This window comes from Chelonia mydas, chromosome 3, assembly GCF_015237465.2.
Source record: "Chelonia mydas isolate rCheMyd1 chromosome 3, rCheMyd1.pri.v2, whole genome shotgun sequence".
NCBI lineage: Eukaryota > Metazoa > Chordata > Testudines > Cheloniidae > Chelonia > Chelonia mydas.
The window spans coordinates 62,784,519-62,811,036 of NC_057851.1; the positions used below are offsets into that span (position 1 = coordinate 62,784,519).

The 26,518-nt window shown below is 39.0% G+C and overlaps 1 protein-coding gene across 36 annotated transcripts in view; it reads right to left on the bottom strand.

Annotated features, from left to right (window-relative positions):
• The window catches only part of SNAP91 (synaptosome associated protein 91), a 134,394-nt gene that overhangs the window by 65,439 nt on the left and 42,437 nt on the right, over window positions 1-26,518 (bottom strand). For all 36 annotated transcript variants that reach the window (XM_043542606.1, XM_043542604.1, XM_043542598.1 and 33 more), the window contains exons 4-9: window positions 26,274-26,349; window positions 15,805-15,907; window positions 8,781-8,874; window positions 5,649-5,760; window positions 2,394-2,500; window positions 1,126-1,167 (exon numbers count right to left, since the gene is read on the bottom strand). In XM_043542606.1, coding sequence (XP_043398541.1) covers window positions 1,126-1,167; window positions 2,394-2,500; window positions 5,649-5,760; window positions 8,781-8,874; window positions 15,805-15,907; window positions 26,274-26,349 — 534 coding nt within the window. The remainder of the gene's footprint in view (window positions 1-1,125; window positions 1,168-2,393; window positions 2,501-5,648; window positions 5,761-8,780; window positions 8,875-15,804; window positions 15,908-26,273; window positions 26,350-26,518) is intronic.

The window sequence follows — 26,518 nt, forward strand, 5'->3', positions numbered from 1 at the left end:
GACACCACATATAGGTATTACTTTGTATAAAAGAAAACTTGAAACATTTAATGTAATGTAGTTATACAATTTTTGCTTCTAACAGACTAAAATAGAAATTGAACGATTTGAAAAGTAAATTTGTTGTAAATGCAGTATTTTAGATTATATAAAAACCTCAAGAATTCCTTAGGCTTCAGTTATTTTTCCTCAACTCAAGCCAAAACGTTAAATGCAAACTTTTATTTAGCTTTATTTCAATTCTGAGCTTTAAGACACTAGGGATATTTTCCAATCAGAAGGAACAATTTATGGACTATAGTAGGGAACCAAGTATTTAGATGCTTTTAATATATATTTATAAGCAGGGAACATATTCTATTAAAATTCATTAGATTTTTATGCAATTGCTCTCCAGTTTGATTAAGAGCTTTTTAGTTTCTGTGCCATTTTGCAGGCATTGAGATATGCAAGAAGTTATAATTTGATTTGAATACACTGTTCTGCATTCATTAATGAAAATGTTCATACTACTGTGCATTAAGGCAAACATTAATTAACCAAGATTGTTATGGTTCTTGTTAAAAACAGGAATGCCACATTAATACTTGTAGTTGCCGTAAGTAAGGAGTTGGATCCATGTTTGAGTATCATGGAATGCCTCTAGTTTTAGCTCCTTACCACGTTTTAAAGTTTAAGATACTCTTATTTGGTCATATTATGGCAACTTCTTTATATCTATGGACCAAGACATTCTGCCAGAGGTGAAATTATGAACTAGGTCAAAGCACGAATTCAGTGCGATGACACCTTTGTCCATTTTTTAAATGCGGTACTCACACTCCTTGTGGGATAAATCTGCATGTCTACAAGGGAGAACAGATAGGCAGTCTTTTCATTATTTAGTTACAAACTGTAAGACAATAGTCAGAAAATGAAACTGGTCTTCTGGGATTAAATGACCAGCAGAGATCGATCTGCCAAAAATGGTTGACAATTTGCAAATTCCTCCCTTTTGCATTTGAGAAGGGTTTCAAGAAATGTACGTATAAGTGTACATGCCAATTATCTGACTTTTCCTCATACAGTTTTAGCTTACTGTGTCTTTCCGTATTGCATCAGTTTATACAAAATTTAGAAACTTACTTGTGTGAGATCAGGAATGTCTCCTTTGTCAATTCCAACTTGCTGTGGATTTAAAAAAAAAAAAATTGAGAAACCAGCAGTGCTCATATGCTACAACTGCAGAAAGTATTTAAATTGATTAAACTGTGGCATATTTTCTCTTCAACTGACTTCATAACTTAATGATTTTTAGATGTAAAGCATAAGAAGTTTGTAACTTATATACAGATTTTTCTCCCCACAAGCCACTCCCTCACCCTTCCAAACACCTTGAAAATGCTGCAATGCTCCCTTGTAGGGAGCAAAAAAAGTTTCATTAGAAACAACCCCCCCTCCTCCCCGCCGACCCGCTAAACACACCTCAATTCTCACTCAGGTCTTGCACTCCCTAGCACATACAAGCAGAACTTTCCAGCTCTAATGCATTTGGTCTGAAAAGGCAGCAGCAGTGAGCTCAAGAAAGCATTATCCAGGACTCAGAACTCTTTGAAACTTCCAGTTAATCCTCTCTCAGTCAGTGAAAGAACCCCTGCAGGAGTGGCACCTCTTCACCCTTCAACCTGGGTCCCTTTTGTTTATGCCCCTTTCAGCTCTTTGGAAAATTAAATACATGTTAAAATACCAATCTCTGCTAGCATCCTTAGTCCAGTTGCGCTGTGGCCCAGACTTTCTATTTTTCTGTCCCAGTTTTTTAAGTCTCAGCTCATTGCCTTGAGACTTTCGCTCCAATTTAGAGTTTTCAACTCCAAAGTCACTTGCTTGATTTTAGAATGTAATTCGCTTCTTATCCATCAAGAAGAAAGGAAGATTATAAATCTAAGCAGTGTCCATGTAGCAGGAGGATATTATGAATTGGCACACTTGCTGCATATTCTACTTGAGCTAGGAATGTTGTACAAGAGTGTCAAATCTACCTTCAGGTGTCACGCTGACAACTAGATCTTCATGAAGATCACTTGTAGTCCCCAAAATTGCCACCCTCTTCAGGGTTACATTTAAGTCAGGGAACGTCCATTGGCACATTGGTGGTTCTAATCATGAATGGAATGCTACAAGCTATGGTTAGTTTTCGTATCTTGTGCTTTAAATCCAGGTTCTAAAGTTCTTGGTCAGTAGTGGGTTAATCGGCACTGCTTGAGCTATGAATAGTATGCAGTGTATCAAACGTCTGAAAATAGAAGTAATATTTTTATGTATGTGCTTTTTAGTCTGATATGGAGAAAATATAGCTTTATCCTTCAGCAGTTTGTCACTTAAGATTTTTCATGATAATACTGGAGGTTACTTACCTCTGCAACTTTAAGAAATTCAGACACTCTGGTCATTCTAGTCAGAAACCGTTTGTAAATTTCGAGAGCATCTTTACACTGTCCCTTTTTCATTTCAAAAAATTTCTCTGGAAGAAAAATATAAAAGTGAACAACCATTTTCCTTTTAGCAGTATGTCAGTCACTAGAACTGCATTTATGGTAGATCTGCACTCATCTGCAATCCTATTTACAGAAAAATGATACTTCAATAATTTAATTGTTAAGTGGTGTATTGATTGGTCCTATTAAGGCCTCTTTCCCTCCTCCTCCATTAGCTAAAATGCAACATTATCTTCAGCTACAACTACATGACATAACTGAGGTAAGTTTAACTGGTGCACGTGGTTAATTTCATTTACCTCTACATATTTGTGAAACTAATTCAATAGCTCTTCTAGTCATTAGTAAAAGTTATCAAGGATCTTACGTGACCAGCAGCTAAAAAAATCTTAAATTTTTCATAATTTCTATTATGAAAATGTTTGTGATCCAAGTTAAGCTGTCAGAAAACCAGTTTTAGAAATATTTAAACAAAAACAGTGAGTACATTTATGTTTGCGTACCTATCACTAATTTGAAAATAAGCTGAAAGTAGTTTAAGTTCAAGGAAACTTTTTTTCCTTCTTCCCCAATACCAAATAAGGTTCACAGAACTCTGAAACAGTTCTCACTTTCCCATTTTTCAAATTCACAACCATTACCATAAAACAGGGTCGATGTGGGTTTTTCAACCCTGAGCACTCGAAGAGGCATCATGAAAAACTCATGAAGGTTTATGAAATAGAATACAAGAACAAACACCTCATAAACACAATCTATTCCACAAAGAGGCACATTTTATCCAATCATAAAAATCTTGCAATTCTTTAACTACCGCCCCCCTCCAAAAAAAAAAAAAAAAAAAAAAAAGACCTGACACTCAAACACCCAGGCTTTCAGTCCAAATTAGTCCTTCCACAAACAGCTGTCAATTTCTTCACTTTTGCAACCGTCAGAAGCAGCAATAGTAAGTAAGGTCCAGCTTCTCAATTCTTCCCTAGAACCAGCAAAGGAGCACATGCCTGAACGCATACACCACTCCCACTCCTTCCTAGTCCCATGAAGAGGTTTGGGGGAAGTAAAGTTTGTCCCCGCTCCACACAGGAGTCCTGCTAAGGAGACAGTTTGATCCCAACCAAACAGAAGAAACTATACTACTGGTAAGCACCCTCTTGCAGGGCCTGGAGAATATCATGCACACAAACCCCCTCCACCCCAATGCAGTTTATTAGGCCATATTATTGCATGTGACAGGAAGGGCAGTTTCCCATGAACAAAAAACCCACTACAAAAAATTGATAAATTGAAGAGACTGTTCCCTGGCTAGCTAACAGCTGTAGTTACTGTACGTGCACCATCTGCCTCCTGACCGTTCCCTTGTGACTGGCATGGCTCTGAGACACCCTGCCTCAGTTTCCCCTCTTTCAGGTTCCACAATGAACTCCAAACACAAAAGGCTTTCATGAACCCACACATCAGCCACCCTTTTTGGGATCTGATTTCATTAACACAACGTTCAAAATTAACACAGAAAATCTCCCACATCATCCTTAAACTGGACACAGCCTTTCCTCCCTGAAGTACACAGTTTCCTCCTGCTCTCAGAGCAGCTGAAGAAGATACAAGGCCTGACCTGCCTTCTTTGTCTTCTCCCTAGCAATAAAACACAACTTCCAGCCAGGGTTTCATACCCAGCCACAACCCCCTGGGCTTCCCGCCTAGAGTCTCTCTTCCTCAGGGACCATGGCAGCAGACTCCTTTCCTGCAGCAACACTCTGCAATCCACAGGCCCCCTTTTTCTACACCACCTCAACCTGGTTTAATCACATAACTTAATCCATCCTCCCCCCACCTGGGGAAGCATATCAGTTTTGTCTCAGGTGGACCAAGACCTATCTCCCTTTAAAGGGGCCAGCCACCCTCTGACAGTGACAGTTACTGTTCTAAGCAACAGTAGGTACAGTTTTCAGACAGACAGTTGTCATTTACAAGTTAGAGGCTCTCTAAATTTGTTTAGAATTTCAAAGAAAACTCCATCGGAAACAAGAAGTGGGGAAAAATCAAGACAGTAAGCATTTTAGTTCATGACGTATAAAATATTAGCTCTGTTTTATAAAAAAATATCTACAATTTATCAGCTTTGAGTTGCCTATGCTGAGAAAATTGATGACTTGAAAGTAATAAAAGGAAACTAGAATCTCTCTCCAGTTCAGTAGTTGAAACTCATCCCAACTGGACAGTTACTAACAGTCACAGTATGTAAACCCGCTAAGTTCCTGGTGAACTTGTCCCCATCACAAGATATAACATAATTGAAACCAAGTATCACCATCCTTGTGGGCAGTTAAAGCTATAAGGCCAAGGAAAAGGTCAGCAAGGGGTCAGAATTACAAATTCAGCCCTACAGATTGTTAACCCAGAAGAGAAAGCAACACACTGGTTGAGTGTAGAGCCTGCACCCTGTCACATGTGGCTGTCCTGTTGATAAGAATGTCTCTGAATGTCAATCCTACTTTTTAAAAGTAGGATTTATTTTAAACTGATAAGAGACAAAGTCTCAGTATGCATTTATGAGATTCAAGTAACTACAATACCCAGATACCTTGCCAAATACTTAATGCAAGTCAGCTAAAGTCTGTATCATAAAACTTTGTATAGTAATGGTTAGGAGTACATAATTTATAAAGTTCTGTACTAATAAGTAAAGGCTAAAACAATCAGGGATGAAGGTTAACATATTCCAGTCCCACCCCAAGTCTCCTCATTTAAGATTCCAGTTTTTGCTCTATTTTCTTGGTATTTTAGAAGGCAAGGTGTTTATAATTGAATAATAAATGGGCAAGACAAAAAAGGGTATTTTTATACTTGGAAAAAATACTAGTGTGTCAAAGAGTGTCAATTTTTTTTTTATACTAAAACAATTAAGTGTTTGCAAGAATTCTATTTTTTTCTGCTTCTTGAAGTCATATTTCCAAATTCCATTGCTATCCAACTCTTTTATAGCTTGTCTAGTTGAGTAACTGCTGTAGAAAACCTGCATGTCCGATTAAGGATATAAAAACAAACCAAAAAACAGACTACCAAAAAAGTCACATCACATCTTTTATTTGGCGAGAGTATTTAAAGTTGCCACAGAGAAACTTAATTTCTACTTAAGTCTACTACTTTACAATAAAATTTCATCAGCCTACTTACCTAGTAAGTTAATAACTCCATCATTGTAACATGCAAAAAGCTTGATAAGATCTTTAAAGAGAAGCATAAATGCAGCATTTATGACGCCATTTGTCAATTCATTTGGATGAACCTACACACAAATAGAACTCCATTCAGGTACATTTAATTGATCTGTAAAATGCTTAACATTTTGGCTTTCAGCAGCAGATACATATTAAGCTAAAAGAACAGGAGTACTTGTGGCACCTTAGAGACTAACAAATTTATTAGAGCATACGCTTTCGTGGGCTACAGCCCACTTCATCGGATGCATAGAATGGAAGATATAGAAAGAAGATTTTTATATACATACATACATACATACATACATACACACACACACACACAGATAAGATGGAAGTTGCCATACAAATTGTGAGGCTAAGGCTAATTAGTTAAGATGAGCTATCATCAGCAGGAGAAAAAAAAAAACTTTTGTAGTGATAATCAAGATGGCCCATTTAGACAGTTGACAAGAAAGTGTGAGATACTTAACTTAGGGAAATAGATTCAATATTCAATATTAAGTTAATACAGTATTCAATTATATAGATTTAGATGTATATGAATTCTGAGGATACTCTGCTAAGTCAATTTTATTCAAGTGAAGGGAAAGGGGGTCAGTTCTGTTCCATCATTTGGTGCTCAAGTGGCACATGCTTGCTATCACTTAACAATCCTGCGGAAGATTCCTACAAAGGTGATCTGGAAGACCCATATTACGAATGAAAAATCCAATTGATTATTCATTCTGGCTTCACACAGACAGAAAGTGCCAGTTTTTTCAAGGATCATGCTAGATTTTTCCATATTCTGTTACCAATATGCACCAAACTACACATTTGATATTGTAATATTCTTGAGAATCATGAAGTTTTTAAACCGACTAAGAGAGCTAATGTATTAATAAAAAATATACAAGCCTGAGTTATTGCTACAGTAAGAACCCTGGTACATTTAGGTTGAGAAACAACAGCCGCCGCCATCTTCTCCTCTGCTCTGCTTCCTCTATCACTGCCGCTCCTAATGGGGAAACACTACATATCTCCACCCACTGCTACATGCAGTCAGAAAGAACTCCAGAGTTCCTTCTCCTTTCTTCCTTTTATTGTTCCCGTTTTCCCCTTCCTGCCCTCCCCACCAGTGTCAACCAGAGTGGATAAAAAAATCAAAAACATGTTTTTTTTAAATGAAGAGTTGTTTACTTTTTTAAAAGTTGACTTCATTATTTTATATCATATTAAGATGCTAAAGTAGATTTTTTTGCTTATTCTTTAATGTCCTAATTTTAGTAGAATTTCAGATTTTTCATAAGTTTATTCTAAGGAGTTTCATACTTACTTAAAGTGCTCATCTATGGAGAGAGAGACCAGTCCAGAGTCTCATTAACACCCTTCTTGTGAGAAGAGCACAAAGTTCAATAAATAGCCCATACTATACAATGTTTGCAACCACTGCCCTACCACTTTCCCTTGTGGAAATATAATGCATTTCCACAAGTCAAAACTGAAATGCTTTGCCTGGCAAATAGTCCATCACTATTTGCAGTTAAAAGCAGATGTCTCACTGATTTCAAAGTGCATGTCGACACTGAAGCTGGAGGTGTAATTTCCAGTTCAGACAGATGTACCTGAGCTAGCTTTGATTAAGCTAGTGCACTAAAACCTCGCAGGCAGCTGGCCCATCCCACCATTAGTGCAGCTCTGGACATGCTGCTATTCTGAGCACACTAGCTTGATCAAAGCTAGCACTGGTATGTCTACCTGAGCTGGAAATTACACATCCAACTCCTGTGTAGATATCGACACCTATGCAATTTAGGTGCCCAAGAGGTTTAGAAGCTTAATTTTAGATTTCCACTTTTGAAAACTTTGGCCTATGTTGCATATAGGAGTTCACAATACTGTGTCAATGCACTGAAAGTGTGAATAAACTTTTCAGTGTTAACATGGAAATCATTTTATTTTAAGGTTTCAGAGTAGCAGCCGTGTTAGTCCGTATTCGCAAAAAGAAAAGGAGTACTTGTGGCACCTTAGAGACTAACCAATTTATTTGAGCATAAGCTTTTGTGAGCTACAGCTCACTTCATTGGATGCATTCAGTGGAAAATACAGTGGGGAGATTTATATACATAGAGAATGTGAAACAAAGGGTGTTACCATATACACTGTAACGAGAGTGATCACTTAAGGTGAGCTATTACCAGCAGGAGAGTGGGGGGGAGGGGGGAAGGAGGACTTTTATTAAAAAAAATTATTTTAAGTGACAAAGATTTCATGCCACTAAGAAAAGTTTTCAATAAAAACATTTTAGCCACTGATGTTAAAAACACTTATGCACATGCCTAACTAAGTGCGCAAGCAGTCACACTGAAGACAATGGGGCTATTCTGGTGAGTGAAGTTATTTACCTGCTTAAGAAACCCTACCAGCAGTGGCATGTAAAAAAGCTAGCATTTATAATTTAGTTCATTAGAAAGTTTTAAATCTGAAATTACAATAGCATAAGTTTCCAGTTTAGTTTTACAAAGCCTCCATGTGATTTAAAAAAATAAACAGACAAAACTCTTATGATTTATGTTTGCTCCACCCTGGTCTTAACTGTGATTTGCAGCAATGTTTTCCCCTCTTATTGTTTCATCTTTCTTCTGCTGCTCTCAATCACTCTCCTTCCCATTCTTTCCTTATGTCCTCTCCTTTATATGTAAAAGGAAATTCCCAAGCTCAAGTTTAAAAACAAAACAAAAAAGAAACTTGAGCATCAACTCTTCTACTCCCAATCTCTCCTCCTGCCTACTCCTTCATTCCCCTGTCCACAGTCCACTTTCATTATATCCTCTTTTCTACTATCTACTTTGCATTGTCCACAAAACCTATATTCATTTACTCTGAAAACAAAAAAACATTAAAGGAACGCTGTACTTCACCCACCCCTTGAAATGCAACAAATTGGAGGAAAAGTATGCTGTGCCCTATTACAGTAAAAAGTGTTAAGTCCCATTAATCTCAGCTGCTACTAGGGTAAAGCAATAAATTTAGGTAACTTTAAAAAAAAAAATGTATGAAGTAATGTTTATACTTTTGTTTTGAATTTAAAATTCTGAATACATACATCAAATTCAAGTAGTGCATCAATTTGTTCCTGTAATATTGGCATGCTCTTCAACAGCTTTTCTGGAATCATTGTTCTCATTACACCATCAGCTCTGCAAGACAGAAGAACCTAAGTTAAGAAACAAGTCTGATTAAAGATCAGTTACTCATTAACTAGAGGGTCTGAAGTACAATAGGGTGGTGGTTTAGAAAGTTTCAAACAACACAGCATCTCAAATACATTTTTGTTGCCATCTAGGTTACCTGTTTATTTCAGTGAATCATATAAAATGTAAAATTGAAGTTAAATCTTAGTAAGTGTTGGAGAGGTCCACTTTTTTCATAGGTTCCATTGTTTGCTAAGTATCTAATTTGTAGTCTATTACTACTAAAAAAAGTGACAGGTAGTCAAAGTATTCATGGAAAAATACAGTGCAGCGTATCGTGTCAGACACAAAGGTACAATGTTGTACTCAAATGTTCTCCCACTATAGCATCCACAAGGGCAGTTAGCTACCTGCAATTCTGCTTATCTTCAAATATCTTTTGAATCGATTCCATCATTCCTACTTTTTGGTCACCACACTCTGGCACAGAGACTGGAATTCCCCTAGTTTGTACGGTGCCTACCACAGTAGGGTCCTGTTGCTTGGCACTATGGGTACTACAAATAGTTCTCAAAGATTTGACCCTTTGAGACAACACTAGTTCAGTCTGATAGTGAGACCAATTTCTAGAGCCTCAGCAATCCTGTAGAGAAAATGCAGTTTCACTTTCTTGATAAAAAGGAAGCTCTTTGCTTTCTATGTTTTGAGTCCCCATGGAAACAGTCACTTGAAAAAAAAGAAAAGGAGTACTTGTGGCACCTTAGAGACCAGGAAGACTGTATTCACATCAGAGGGAAGTTCTGACAAACAAGCAGGGACATGTAGTCGTCAAGAAGAAAATATTTTTTACGAAAAAAAACTTGAGTGGATGAGAGTTTATCTAACTTGTTCCATCCATAGTGGATAAAAACCAATTCCAGTACCCAGTAAGTACTTCCTGTCTGTCTTTCTGCCTGGATTTCTCTATTTGTTTCTATGAATTTGTAATACCTAGAGAAACCCATCCTATGCTCCTGGTGACTGTCAAACTGAACACAAACACACCTCCAAAGATGGCTGACCATAAATACAGCATATCTCCCTCAAACCATGGACCACTTCTTCAGCCTAAGGAAGATTAGTGGTCTAGTTTTTGAGACAGTAAGGCCCACTGTGTAAATACTGGAATCAAGACTGGAAGTCTTTGTTATTAATGGACAGAGGATTTTGGAGGTCTGGCTCAGGGAACTGTATATTGCCCTTAAAAGAAGATTAGCACAGACTTCTGGGTCTGTGAGTTGATGATCTGATACACGTTATCCAGTCATCCCCTTTAGCTGCAATCAAGTAAGGAGTCTGGAGTCTCTATAGTTAGATATAACATAGAAAGAGATAATGTGTTATACCTTGAAAGGGATCTCTGAAATGCAAATCAGACCTTAAACCAGTAGATTAGTCATAAAAAAGAGTTTCAAAGTCTTAAGATAGGCCTCAAGACTACTAAATGTAGCCTAGAGAATAATGTGTGCAGCTCTTGTGCATTACTAACTTATCCACAAGCATAATAGGGTGCCATTAAATGACAATGTATTGTGAATGAGAATTCTGAGAGTGGAAAGAGTAAAGAGAAATTCATTTACGGTACTAAGATGACTAACTTCCAGAAGATTTCCATGTTAATATTCTTGTCACTTCATAGGGATTTCAAACACCATAAATAAACAAGGACTGATGGGGGAAGATCACCTCCTTGCTGGAGAAGAGAAACTCTTACACCAGGGAGCATCCCAAATGGTTCTGAAGCAAGCCTGTAAGATTCCTATATGGTGTCTCCAGGACACAAGATCCCCAGCCCAAGGAACAGAGCAAATAAATAAAACCACAAAGAAAATGTTCCCTGAAGTATTCATTTCCCAGTAAGAGGATATCAATCATCCAGTCATAACTTCTGCTGTAGCACTATCAGGGTATAGCAGCACCTTCATAATGTGAACCAGGAATTACAAACCATTACTAAGCAAGTCAGAACAGATATGAAGAAGGTGAAACCAGGCATAAGGGTTCATAGAAATGAAGGCACCTCAGCAAGTTAGATGTTACAGCCTTGGAGTGTTTGGAGTCAGAAATCTCACAGAAATTAGTGAGGTATATGCAGCACGTCAGATGCTGGGCTAAGCATCCAGTTTCAGGTGAATGCTTTTGAAGTTCTGGGATGAGAATCAGGCTTACAGAAGTTATTCAGGTTTTAGAGTAGCAGCCATGTTAGTCAGTATTCGCAAAAGAAAAGGAGTACTAGTGGCACCTTAGAGACTAACCAATTTATTTGAGCATAAGCTTTCGTGAGCTACAGCTCACTTCATCTGATGCATCCGATGAAGCGAGCTGTAGCTCACGAAAGCTTATGCTCAAATAAATTGGTTAGTCTCTAAGGTGCCACTAGTACTCCTTTTCTTTTTTTTAAGAAGTTATTCAGAGACTTCAGGAAACCAGGGATGCTCTATTTTCTGGGCAGATTAGGGAATATCCGCAGAACAGATGTATCCCAATTCACTCTTACCTGATAGTGGATCTTCCCCTCTGAATGTCTCTTCGGCCAACTCTAGAGGAGACCAAAACCCAATAGCCACGTGCTGAGAAGGTGTCAATAACTTAGGAGTACACAATAACTTAGGAGTACACAACATTTCAATGTAAGATCAGACCACTGAATCAGGTGGCTGAGAAATCAACGCCAACAGCAAACCATTAAGGCTACTGATACTCCGTGCACTGAACGAACACAAGAGGAAAACTACGCTAATTACCCGAAGTCAAACACACAAAACAGTGGCTTAACACATGGTGGGTTTTTTGTTTGTTTTTTGTTTAAGGTGCTAGCAACTCCAAGATGCCTTCACTTACACAGTGAAGTAGTTGAAGCAGATACTGGTGCTACGAACAGCTCTGAGGAAAAGGCAAGTCAACGAAGGGATCCATAAGCATTCCCCTAATCAGCTGCTCATGTCTAGGAGTGCAGCCGAGGCTGTAACCAACCAGGTTGGTAGGAATGTTAATTGGCAACTAGCTATAAGCAGTCGGCAAAGGAACTGAAACAAGATTATAGAGGGCACTGAGCCACTACCTGTTTATCTTGGAATGTAGCTGAACTACTGGTGCCCTAAAGAGACCAAAAAAATAAATAAATCCCAAGTTAGAAGAATCCCAGCCTGTTTCACACTAAAGAATAGAGACCTAAGAGTATTCATTCTCATACTACAGAGACCAACTTGCTGTTTATTCCACGTGAACACACATTTACAACCACTTAGCAGTCCTTATGTACTGAAAATGGATTCTAAAAAGTGCATTGTGCAGTTATGTTCATGGCCTCGAGTTTCTGTGTCAATATGCTCAGTTCACCAATAAATGTTTTTCTCACTACTAGTGCTACACACTCAATTGGGCTCTGAAATGCATGTGGAGGTTTCCTTCTCACACATTCTTGAGCTGTAATGATTCTACAGGCTAATTTAGCAAATCAGCAACATCTGTGCAAATCCACTGCCTACAAGTTTAATATTCTGTAAAACTGACAGATGAAAACAGGTAATGTTTGCATGCTGATGGAAAGCCACAGGAAATGGTGAAGATGAAATATTTAGCTCAACTTGAAGGGATGTCTGTAACTTACGATGTTCTTAATGCTGGCTGGGAAGGATGAGCAGTGGGGTTACAGGAATTCCTGATTCTGGTATGCACATTCTGGTTCAAGCAAGAATGTTATTGTGAGGTCTCAAATGAAAGCTGATGTCACACTGGTGATCAATATCACTGTGAAAGGTACGTACATGTACCATGCAAGGAGTTATGTATGTGTATCAGAAAATTATGTTCTTAAGCATATAAGATAAAAGCAGGTCACCAAAAGGTAATCTGTCTTAGACCGGTTTCTCCAGACAGGAGGTAAGAAAGCTTTCTCTCTCTCTGTTGGGATATAAATTAAACTTTGTATATTTACACATGTAGTCAAATGTTGACATGTGAAAACAGGAAAGCACACACGGGAAAAAACAAGCCCTGGGAGGGTTATTCTGTCTGTGAGTAAAGACAATGAACTTTGTGGGTATTTCTAGAAGGCAAAAAAGATACCCTGGTATCCTGCACCTAGGAAGTAAACTGACAGCATGTCTGCATTCATGAAAGCAGGGTCTTAGACAGCCATGGTTGAAAATGTGGCATAGGACTTTGGGCGAGAGAAAACTTTCTTAGTTAAGTTTAGTCTGTAGAAAGCATGTTATGTGTTTCGAATAGTTTTACTCACTACTACACTACTTGTAATAAGTTTATTACTGCTTTCACTATAAATATATTAAGCACTGTGATATTAAGCAAAGTGATGGTCCTGAGCAGAATCTTACAAGCTGGTGTGTACTGTTCCTTTGGGAACATGAGACCTGGTAATTTTGAGCATGTCTAGGGGATAAGGGGCAAGACACTGAAGGGAACATTCCAAGGACTCAGGGGTTGGTATGTACCTATCGCTACCTACACACGGAGAGAAAGGTCTGGAAGATGGTGCTTGTGCTGCCAGAGGCTGTTGGTTTCAGGTAACTGATCCATAGCAAGCACAAATGAGATTCCTTGATGCTATGGGCAGGTAGTGGAGAGGTGCCTCACTGTGGGTATTTTGGGGGAGTATTGGTGAACACTTGCCTGTTTGTTACCAAACTTGCTAGTTCCAGTTGGTTTGAGAGAAGTTCAAGATGTTGTTTTTGGATCTAGTAAGCCCTCTAGTTTGGGTCCTGGGTACCTCTGCCATCCTGTTAGGTTTTCCAACTCAGCAGTTGAGATCAGCTAGAGACTGTTAGCAGGAACATCCTATGTTAACAGACGGAGTGGGGAGAGAGGGCACTCAGTGGACAGCCTCAGCTCCAGAATTTACTTCTGTCCTTTGCCCAGAGCCAGATAAGCTGCAAGGCCCCTCCTTATCTTTTTTTTTTTTTTTTTTAAGAAAAAAGAGGGGATAGTTTGAGTAGAGATAGCCTACAAACTAAAACTAAAAACAGGTTTTTTTAAAAAAGTTTTTGAAGGTTAAGACCATCTTTTTCTTGGTTAAAAATATTTTGTTCAAGTACAATTAAGAAAAAACACGCAAGACAAAGCAGTGTACATAGTAAAATGCCAACTATCACAATGCAATTCAAACATTTAGTAGGGCCTGAAAAGGCCAGCTGGCTCATTTGATCCGATCCCATATGTTTTGAAAGACTAATTATTACATTATTCTCACCAAATTCTCATCAAGCTGGTCTAACAATCTCTCTTAGTAATCTATTCAACTGCTCATTTGCTTTAAGTTTTGAGAACTTTTTTAAAACCCTAAAAATATTTATTTCAGGGCACTGCTGTCTCCCATAGCCATCATCTGCAATGGAACTATGACAATATGGCCCATCGTCCCCTCCATTTTAAAAAAAAAAAAATTAAGTATAGAAGTTTAGCTTCTTTACTCTGTCTAGTCTTCCAGTTCTTGTGGCGCTTGAACTCTTACTATAACCTTCTACAAGAACAGTGTACAGCCTTCCAAATATGGTAGCTTCAGGACTCAGAGCAATAGCACTCTCTCCAGTTTCTACATGCAATATGCCTGCAGAAAAAACATGTAATAGCAGTTTTAAACAAAAAAATAATGCACTGCACTGAAAGCTCCTGTATACAGATTTTCTACACAGTTTGGTCATCCTGACTTATCATTGTGACACCTGGCTCAGTGACTTACAGTTCTCAATGTCCTATGTTACAGTCTAATCTACATAAAGCTCTCTTGCGCCAAGATAGACACTCTGTCTTTACCCTGCCTTGCAAGTTTAAAAACCACCAACCTGTGAACCCCCAATTCCTGAGTTCCCAGACACGTCTCTGTAGTGTCCACAGAGAGACTGGACACACAGAAATTCATTTTACTGCCTCCAAAAAGATAATGTACACACAAGCCTGTTAGGTTACCTGAGGACTCACTCGATACTTCATTAGAACAGCACAGATATGATTTGTAGTAAAGCTAAGAATAAGTTTACCAACAAAGAATAGAGATTTAAGTGATACTAAGATAAAATTGTTACTAGGTATGATTACAAAATCGAACACTTTCTAGTGACTAAAACTTAATTTTAGCAAGTTACAATCTTTGCTTAAGCAGTTCTCAAACCAAGTTACCAGAATCTCTAGCCTGCCAGGCCAGGGGATCCAACTTTCTCAGGCTCAGAGGGTGCGCTTTCCTTTGTCACTTAAGTGACAGATAACTAGAATGTCTTTTTGTTTCCCTTATATTTTCCAGCAGCCATTATTTCTGTCTAAAGAGCAAAGAAAACAAACCCCCAGTATGTTCACTAAGCTGCAGCTTGTTAGCTTGGATTGTTTTATTTACCTTACATATAAGTGTACTTTCATTGACCTCTGTCTGTAATCCGGCCAGGCAGACAGATAATACTACGTTCCTTTGTGTAAGGATCCACTGGATCCATTCAGTGCCTCCAATCATATACCCAGCACACATACATAACTTTATACCCAACCCACACATACACAATGATATTCCTGAGCAGACATCACCAGTTTACATAGGATGTAATAATTGGATACATATTGTTACAACTGTGTTGGAGGCAGTGAGTGTGTCAGGCCTGATAAGGGTTACAGTATTGTGTGCCCTCTACCCATTGGCATGGAGGAGTTTTCACACATCTCAGCTCAACACATTATTTAAGACTGCACTGAAGGAGTATGGACTATCACTACTTGACAAACTAAATTATTTCTTAATATTTAGATTTAGTTGTATCTTTTGTTTGCTGTTCAACTAATACTTAAACCATGTCCTTTCATTAAAGCATTAGATAATTATTTTAGTGACAGAAGAGTCAGGTTTCACTCAAGTCCCATCGTAATTAAGTTTAAATATGTAAACAAACAGCTTACCCTTTCTTCACTCTTGCAAAATCAAATGCCATTTGTCTGTAGGAGAATGCTTTTTCATTCAAGTATCTACTGTATCGCCTTATGAAGGTAGACATATCATATCCTGCAATAAAACAAAGTTCCATATTTTGTTGAACTGGACCAGTGTAATTGTTTATAAAGACACTTACCCATTTGCTAAAACTGAAAAACGGCATATTGCAAAATCTACTGAGGACTAGACATAGCCTTACATATGAAAAAGTGACACTTCAAAAATAGGAAGAATTCTCAGTTTTGAAAATTTCATCGAACCCCATCAAATAAAAGTAAAACAAAACAAAAAACAGTTCGTATAAGAATCACTTCTCACTAGTTAAGCAACAGCACAAGCCAGACTAAATGTGGAAGTCGCTCTATTGCTTATACTATATATTAAAAAGATTATGTTCTGAATCAGTAGATTTAGATGCTTTTGTTACTTGATCTTGTAACCGTAACTGAAAACCATTAGCAAGTGTCAGTTTTTGACCTATGCGAAAGGCTCAAAAGCATACCCAAGTTACTATACTTTTGTCCAGTCATCTTGTTAAATTCAAGAGAGTCTGTTCTGACATCTATTACATGCTGCATATTTGTAGCCTGCAGTACTGTCTTAGGTAATAGAATTTATCACATGAATAGCGCCTTCTGTTCCCGCAATTATTTCAGTCTACGGCAGTCTTTGGTTATGCTTTGGATGATACCTTAGAGAAGCTTTGTAACGGAACGTATCTAAAGTAATGAATGTTTAGATGAAAGCCACCTGCATTTCTCATTTCATAGTTTACTCATTTGAAGTCTTGTGGGTATTCTAACTTGCTCCTCTGACAAGCTAAGCAAAATAATTCACGAAAGATAAATAATTAGCACTCTAAAAGTGACTAAAGACTGAGTCCTGTATTTAGCCTTTATAAGTTAGAGGATGACTTACTGCTAACTGTGTAGATATGTAAAAAATGAAAAGTTAGAAATACTGTGCTTTGTGTAATCTACTTTATACCCCTTTAATACTCACAGTTCTCCTTTGACAACCTGTAGCACAACAGAAACTATAATACTTTATATCACTCAGTGTGTGAGCCAGAATTTCCATTTTCATATAAATCCCCCATGCTAACACTTATAAATTAATTTATATTTGTAATTTCTGAAGTTTCAGTAAAGCTTAGTTAATGGAATCATAACATCATGAGGAGGGTAAACCAAGTCAGAATGGTGTGTGTGGTTTTTGTGGGAGGGCAGAATAACTGAGGGAACGCTTCGGTTGCAACTCTTCTACCAATCCCTTGTAACCCATTTTTGTAGGAAAGGTGCAGGAAGAACATGGAGCTGTAGCAGCTACTATATATACCCAATAAGAAGGATGCAGCCACAAAACAGTTATGGCATACAGCTACAAGTGTGTATGGGAATAGGAGGTTACAGCAAGAAACAGCTAGTTTTGGGGTTATAGTCCCAGGTGACTTCTGTTCTAGTTACCCCTTGCCTCAACTACAGCAAGTTCTTCCACCTCTGAGTCATCCAATTCAGATTAGGCACCCAATACCACAGTATCTGAATGCCTTCCAAGACAGGGTTCATCAAGTGAACTCTTGCACTCCTTCCTTGGCAGCAGCTAGAAGTATTCCTTTTTCACTGTGTGCATGGGCGCACCATTTGTTATTGTTGTGGGAGGCTATGTTAGAACTGCAATCTTCCTTGCAAGTCTTCCACAAGCACCTGTGTCCTCTGCCTACCCCCACCAGGGTTCAGAAAGGGCATCTACTGTCGGCTCCTAGCTCCTCAGCCATCATCTCCCTTGATTGGAGGAGACCTGCCTCTCTTCCCTAGCTGACTGAGGTTTTTCCAGGCTGCACTGTTCCCTGCTTACACTGATACCCACAGCAAGCCAGACTGCCTAAGCAGGCTGCCTTTCCTGCTTTCTCGTCATAGGGCACAGACAGCGTAAATTTTCCACAATCAGAAGTTACCACAACACCCTTTCTTATCAAACCCATTTATTCTTAAATTGAAAGGATCACAGAGAAAACATTTAAAAACAATACAATCTACACACATGCTAATACGAACTCCAACAAGGGCTCTGGTAGGTGCTCAGTCCTTCAAACCCCAACAAGGAATTTCTGTGGTTATGAATTCATAACAGCTGTTAGCTCAGAACAACCACCCCAATGAATATGTAAATCCCTGCTTTATACAGTTCGGGTCTCTGAACTTGGGACCCTGAGAACAGGTAATCAAACAGACAATTGCCCTCTCCCCAGTGCTTAAGCTTCAAAGGCCTGTGTTTCTGCATAAGCAGATATGGGAAAGTCAGGGGGAAAATGTTTCCCCATAGATGTTTCCCAGGAAATCCACTTCACACATATTGTCCCCAAAGATCATCCTTGTCTGCTACAACGTTCAATGTAGTCCTTTGATCATACAGGCCCACAATAATTTGGAATCTTTACATTTAATACAATGAACTCCAAAGATACTGAACCTTAATTCAATAAGGTTATACAAGGGTATTGCAGTCACAGTCTGTTCCTGAGGAAGTAAAAATGAGGTTGCAGGTCAGTTGCGAAAAGAGCTCCATCCCCCTGCTTGCATGGAGTTTGACTCCTGAAGTTGACAATATCATTTTCCAGTAGATTATTGTTCTAAAGGAGCAAGAACTCACAACAAAAAGGTGTTTATTGATTGCACTCCTTTTGCATTGGACCAAAATTTATCTGAAGTTTTACCTGGTTTTATATGGAAGAAGCAGTATAATGAATGGAAGACTAAGATGATGTGCTCTAAGCAGCCAGTTCTGCTTAGGAAGCAAACTGCAGTGTTCTGGACTGGCTGGAACTTGGAAATTCAGTGCACTCATTTCCAAGTATTGCACACACACATTGAGTTGCCATCCCAACTAGGTATCATGGAAGTGTGGGTAACTGTGGACAGGCCATTAACAGACCGTATGGGGCACTGCCTTCTGGGCAACAACAGAAGAATGAGAGCATTTCAGGTAGCTCTGGCTGAGTGTCCAGAAACAGTGAATCTAGAACAATTCCCAGGCCACGTACCAGCTTGACTATTTGAGGATAGATACACATGATGGTTCCTTGCTCTAAATGTTTCCATCTTTCCTTGAGCATCAACTCTGTCTTGTTTGAGTTTGACAATTGCTGTACATCCACTTGCTGATCCTAGATAGCTACTAAAATAGTTGAACAGCAGCATTATGTGTATCTGATGAGAGGTATAGATCTGGGTGTCTATGTAGCGTCATGGCTTATGATTTCTTACAGTAAACTCTGTTAAACAAACAGGATGGAGGGATACTACAAAAGCCACAAGAAACTCCACAGGTGAATAGTCTGGTAGACTAGTGGTGCCCTTTCACCTACATACTACCCCAGGTGGAGGGGGTCACATCCAAGTCACTACTTCCACATTAACCCTGGTCCTACCTTGCAGTAACAGAGTAGTATACTGTAGTCATTGACAGTGAATGCCATATAGGCGAACGGCAGACACCAATGTGGTCAACTTAAATGTACCCTTCTACACAGGTTACTTTGTCTACTTTAAGATGATGCACATGTGGAGCTGCCAAATGGTGCTGTTACTATAGCAACAGGGATAAAGGAGGACACCAACACATTAAAATGAACACTGAAATATTTGCATGTGTTTGTTAAATGATTATTTCAAGACAAAGAACATTGGATTTCTTTGACCTCAAAAGCATCACAATCTAAAGGGTAACAAAATCTAGTAACAAGTTTGTACAGTTATCATTGAAATGCGATAGCACTATGTAATAATCATCAATCATCATGAGCTCTGTCAAGAGTGTGTGGTTACCCCAGTCTTCATTGCCTTTGTATGTACATAGTTCTGTGCGGGAAAGATTGTTTTGACTATAGCCAGTTGCTGCGCAATCAACTGTTACAGGCACTAAGAAGGTCTTGTAGAAACTCAGATGCCATTGAGCCCTTTAAGAATACAGGAAGTAGTTCACCACCCATATTTTTCAAGTGATGATGCAGTGGCAATCCAGTATCTGGTTTATCTATGTGTGATGTCCCAAATCTTTTTTTTCCCCCCAAGATGCACTTGTCACGCTCTTCAAAACAGTCCTCACACGGTGAGAGTTTGGCCAGGGACTTGTTCTTTTTGATAGCTAGACTGAGAAGCAACAATTCATGTCTGTGGGTTTCCTTTTCTTTTTTTGCTCTGGTCATACAGTACTGCTACTTACTTCCTTGCTGCAGAAATTGCAGCTTGTGCATCACTCTCCTCCAATTTGGCAAGATCTCTGAAGTGGTAAGCTCCCTTTATTATGACATTAAACACACATTTCCTTCTCCCTACCAATATTAAGTAGTGATGACACAGTCACATCCTGTAAATGCATGTACAGGAGGAAGCATGTTGCAGAAGTCAGGAGTGAGTGTGTCACAAATTGCATGCACAGGTATGAAGCTACACTTGACAGTTGTGCTAGTAATGGTGCCATTTCAATCCACACAATATCTGTGTTCCATTTTGGAAAGTAGTGAACAGCAAGGACCAAAACATGTGTCTCAGATTACCTAAATTACTATAGTTCCTTTGACACCAAGAGACCCAAAAGCCATACTGGAACATACAGCTTGCAGAAGTAGCCTTGTGACGGCTTCCTCTTGAGTACTAAACAAAAGTCTTGGGCTTCAAACGCCTCTACTGGTGATGGACTTTGCTACTTCACCATTAGAAAAACCTCCACTAAGAAAATGTCTTTACTGGATGTGCTCCTGCACCTGTGGGCATTTTGAACCATAGTCACTTGTAAAACTCCTCTAAGATATCCTTGTTGGATGACGTGTTTAGAAGGTTTTCCATGGAGGCACACGAAATCGCCTTGTATTTCTTCCATCAGACATTACATACTGTCCTGCTCTGTCTTTTTGCAGATCTTATTTATTGTTAAAGCTGTCAGAGACTTTGAATACAGAATTAGTTTTGTCACATCCTCTGAGGACCTGCCTTAAGTATATAGCCAATTCATCAAATGTGTGGAATTTGTCTCCACCCATGGCCTCTCTGATGTATACTGTGGTTTCTTTGTTGAATGCTCTTAGCTCATGGATTCTTTCAGTTTGAGCTTCCAGCTGATGTCCTAATTCAGCTTTGTCTGTTCTTCTCATTGTTCCATCAGGATGGGAGAGACACAGTCCCACAATAGGACTTGTGCCTAAGAACAGTTGCCATTGAAAAATCATCTTTGCATCTCACCAATGACAGGGCTCTTCAGAAAAGTTTCTGAACTAATAGCTGCTATGATTGTCCCTTTCCTTTCCAGACTGAAAAATTGTTTTCTTGGCTATGTCAGCAAGGTTCTGATGCCAAATTTCTTGACTGGAATGAAGAAAGTATGGATCCAATCAGGATCAACTGCACCTCTCAAATTGCTTTATTTGTTTTCTACAGAATCTGCTATTTTGAGTAGAAACTCGTGTACATCTGATATTACATGCTGTCAGTAGGTAACATTGATAGGAACCTCTAGATGTGATTCAGGGTCAAATGGGTTTGCAATATTCCTGATGGCATAGCTGGTAAGAGCTGTAACATGCTCTTCATACCTCTTCAGTTTAGTGGCAAGGACTTGTTTGTGGACTCTGTCTTCACTACTTCTTGTTCTTATAGCTTTTTCATATTTAAGGTTTTTATGAGAGAGTCCACCTGACAAGGGCTAGTTTCTTTGTCAGTCCTACATTTCCACTCTGCCCTTTGAGTCTTTGACAGTTCTGTTCACATGTCACTCCAAATTCCATTGAAAGATCCAGGAAGCTGATGCACAGAAAATTTCATACATTCAGAGGCACTGTACTTCTTCAGTCTACATTCCTGATATCACTGATATCTACCTGACATAGTTGGGCCAGTTTGCTGTTAAGAACTATTGAAGCATGGCATGTTGGGTGTGTAACTGAAGTTTCCAATCACCGTCTTGCTCTACACAGACATTTAGTAGTACGACTTGGAGAAAATGATTCCATAACTGAATGTAGGAGACAGGGCATACCATGACCACCCTGCCTGACATTCCTCCAACAGCAGCATATGCAGAGTTATAGCATCATCAAGCTCTTTAATAGACATGTTACAAGAAATCAAATACCTTTTGAGTATCAGCCAACATTTGCCAAAGTGCTGGAGCTACATGAGAATCTTTTCCCTGCTCACATCCTTTAACAATGAATAAAGTTTCAGAGCCCTCAGGGTCTCAAATGCTAGAATCAAGCCACGTAGAGAATGTTTAATTGCTTACCAGCAAGCGTTTGATCTGCAGTACAAGCTGCATACACATCAGAATCAATAAGAAAGTCTAGCAATGTTGTGCCTCCCCCAGAATATCCCAATATATTAATAGTCTGTCTCTGGAGGAGATATTTCTATTATCTCCTTCATGAATGAGATTTCCATCAGCATGAAGTGGTACAATTCCATTTGGAATGAACACCTCTCCCTGGGACTCTTCCTAGTTTGGTTTTTGCAGCACTAGTGAGGAACCACCATTTTTGCCACATGTTAAACAGTTCCATCATTTCGGGGGATGAGGGGGGGAGAAGAGACTTTCCCATGCAAAGCAAATTAAAAAATATTTTAATACATTGCCATTTGGTAGCTTTGACCAATATTTAAATTTCAACACCTTAGTGTTAACAGTAAAAACTCTAGTCATAGCCATGTTGCACTGTTTCTGGAACTGTGCCAAAAGTGACATTTTGGGTACCATTGTTTTACCTAGCCTGCAGGCTTATGGCAGTATTTGACAGCTCCACATCATACCTCAATTAAACATATATAAAAAAAGCTTTCAAATGATGTGATGTAAGCATTTGTAGGATGGATACATTAAACTCCAAAAATATGGCCCATCCATTGGTGAACTTAATATGTTTATTTCATATCCTCGCCTGAAACTTCACTGGTTGGACAGATGTAGTTCAAAACTGAGAATTTTGAAAAAAGCTATTACTTTTCAATTAGTTAGGAAAGGAAGGTTGATCCCAGGTGATAATTTGCTGCATGTGAAGGCCCTTGTGTATTGGGAGAACTATTGCTGGCTTTAAGGGGGTGGTAGTTCATGCTGCCTTACAGCAAAATCTATGTCAAGAGGGAACTCAAGTGATCCCAGCCATCTTACCAACCACAGGGGTATGGATCATGTTAGAGGGGACAGGGGGACCCTGTGCGCTGCCCCCTTCGCGTGCTGCTCCTGGAAGTGGCCAGCACATCCCTGCAGCCCCTGGGGGGCGGTGGGGCGCCACGGCCTGCAGCTCACATTGGCCTCCAGGGGCCGCAGGGACATGCCGATTGCTTCCAGGAGCGATGCAGGGCCAGGGCAGGCAGGAAGACTGCCTTAGCCCTGCTGCACTTCCAGCAGCTTAAAATCTCCTGGTTTGGCTTCAGTAGCCTCCAGGAGATAGAGTGCAATTCTGGGAGATTCCCAGCAAAACTGGGAGGGTTGGCAACCCTAACGCAAATAGGCCTTGTTGTTGTTGTAATCCCTTCTCTCTGTTCATTATGTTCATTTAAAATAAAGGATGTATTCAAAGAAACTGTTTTGAGTTACAGCATTTACCTACTGTTCACAAGTCCGAAAGGGAAGTCTATAGTCTGGCCCAGTCAAGTCATGGCAGGATGGAACCAGGAAAAAAGAGCAAGGCAGACAAACACAGACTCCCACACTGGCATGTGGGCAGCCATCAACTCTGGACAGATCTCTGCCAATACAAAGATCTCAGTGGTATACATCAGTGAAGCATAAGACAGCAGAGGTTTGCTCTTAACTGAAAGATGGATTTTGCAAGTATTTGATATTGTGCTATTGTAACACTTTGAAGTATATGTTTCTACTTTAATACGGTAGATTATATTTCTCTACTAGATTGAAGTAAAAACTGGCAGTCTAACGTTAGAACAAGGCTAGTATAAATCAGGACTGGCCTCACTGGAAATGGAGGATTGTGTAAAACTGGCAAGAGCATCAGTTGCAAAATGGGGAGGGGCATGCAAAGAATCATTACTCCAGACTTCTCGTCCTACAACTCAAAAATATATACAAAAGTGGTGCCTCAAGCCTATCCACAGACATGGACCGCAGGCAAAGAAAGGGCTTAGGTTGCTCCTCAGTTTTGATTTTCTAATTTTCATTTGATGAGAGGTGTATATTAAGAGTTACACAAACCCAGACTAAACTCCATGTACTTGTTCATTACTTAAGATGGTTTTATTTAATGCCAGATTTCAGCAGAACTTAGTTTAAGTTTCCTGAACAAACAGATTAGTTTACTAAAATAGTCTTTTGTAGAAAAAATTTAAGTAAGCTTGTGCCATTGCAGTGTTATTGAGATTCTGTAAAACACTACATAAAAGGAGTCAAAATTAATTAGATAAGGACACATCCCCTAGAGCATTAATAAATACTCTGAATAAAAGCCGGAGAAATGTGTTCATTTTTAATAACCTAATGGATGATGGAAAGAGTTAGAAGCACAGAAGTCTGCAATTACTGCTAGCATGACTGTCAAAGGGAACAGTGGAGACAGTAAAATAGACAGATTGACAAAAGAGAAAAGGTAGACAACACGTGTACAGATCACTAAGGTAAAAAATAAGTCACTCAAAATACCTTTATGAACACTTTGGGCATATAACATATTGGTATCTGTTATTTGTATTTTTAGGAGTCTGACTGGGATTAGTTTAATTCTAACTCCAACTAAATAAATTAGTTTTCCCTTACAATTGTTAGTGCATTTTATACTGACAACTTCATATGAAAATCAATAGTATTTAACGCAGAGAGCGCGTCTTCACTGGCAACGTTAAAGGGCTTTTTATATAAGGGCAATACCTCTGTGCTATCAATGACCCCCTGTGATGCCACTGTCTATGCAGCCCCAAACAGCACTGGCCTTCTGTTGCTACATCTCCATGCTTATCAGGTGTAATTAGCATCCCACATCACCCATAAATCTTTCCACATTTCCCTCTGAGGCATAGAATCTGTGTTTTGGATTTTCTCCAAGCTGAACATTTATTTTCTGCCCATATTTCCATCTTCAGTAGGGTTTGTCTCTCCTTCCAATTCAATATCAACTGCCAGTTTCACTAATGATCTTGAAATAGCAGGTTTCATATCTTTACTAAGATCAGGCCCATCACTATAGTATTCCCTGGACAGCTCCCCAAACTTTATATATTACCCTATGATTATGGGTCTCTGTATATTGTGGTAAATATTTATAAATCGTAAGTTTAAGATATCTCTAAACAAGGAGGACAGTGGTGGGGGCGGGGAAGAACAGAATTTGTCAACATAGAAAGCAGAATTACTCCAAACCAGGCATCAGCAGGAATTCAAACAAATGGAGCTCAAGCATTTAAATATGTTATTCTGTAGTTTTATTCCTTTCCCTGTGTGTGAACCTATAACAAAACTCAAAATACTATTTTTTTTCCTCCTGTATGATGTGTCCTTTTTGGTAAGAGCTGAAACATCTTTTTGATGCTAGCAACCACTCCAGCATGTGTGTTTCCTGCACATACTCCTAAAGCCATTCATATAATTCTTCAACAGCTTCCTGCTCTTAAAAAAAAAAAAGAGGGAATTTATTCCACTCAGAGAAAACTTTTAGGTTAAAAAACAACACCACATTAAGGAAGCCGCACTACAAAGTTCAGCAATCAATGCAGAATTAGAGTTCCACCACTTTCTCATGCCAACTTGCCATCCCCGCCCCTCGATTGGCCCCTCTGGCCTCCTCAACTTCCTCTTGCCCCCCTCTTCCCTTTCTCAATGTGTAACGATAAGAAAACAAAAGCCTATCTTGAAAGGTACAGAACATCTCCTACAAGTGATGGAGTCCTCCTTATTAGGCATGTTTTAGACTAAATGAGAAGACACATTAGGGAACAATTTCTCATTTCGAGTACTTCCCAGGATGGATAAAATATATATTTATATATAAATAAAACCAGTTGCCACTTTCATCTTTAACTTCCATTACATCCAATCATAATAAAGAGATAAATTAATAGGATAAGATACCCTGCCTTATTCCCACTTGAAAGGTTCTGTTTTGAATCATGAGGTATGGGAACTTCAATTATTCTCCCCCATGAAAATTTTAAGTTCTGCAGAAACTGACCGGCCAGCTGGGAAGTTTTAGGATAGTGCCCCATCTCACTTAGCCTTACAGCTTCATTACATTTACAAAGTGTTGTACCTGTAAAGAAAATGTAAGTTTGTCAAATGAAATACATTTTAGAATGGATTATTCCCATTTTGGCTTCATATGCTCCCTAATTCATACCTTTCAATGAGTCTCTCTACTAATATAGGTTAGCAAGGCCTATGAGATATTAGCAGTATCTTACTGCTAAAGTTTAATACAGACAGGCCACCACATTCTTACCATGTGATCCACTTTTGTCCAAAAAATTGCTGAGATTGAATAGTGTGTTTCTAGATGCCAAATACTGAATAAATCTCTGCAAGACACAAAAATGAAAGTCAATTTCCTCTCCATTCCAGTCCAGATCTGCAAGCAGGTAAAAATCAGAGTTGATCAGATGTACATATAAAGGGAAGATTCAGCTGATCTCCTGCTAACTGACCCAAGTCACTCTGACTCAAGTGGATACAGATGGTCAAATCCAC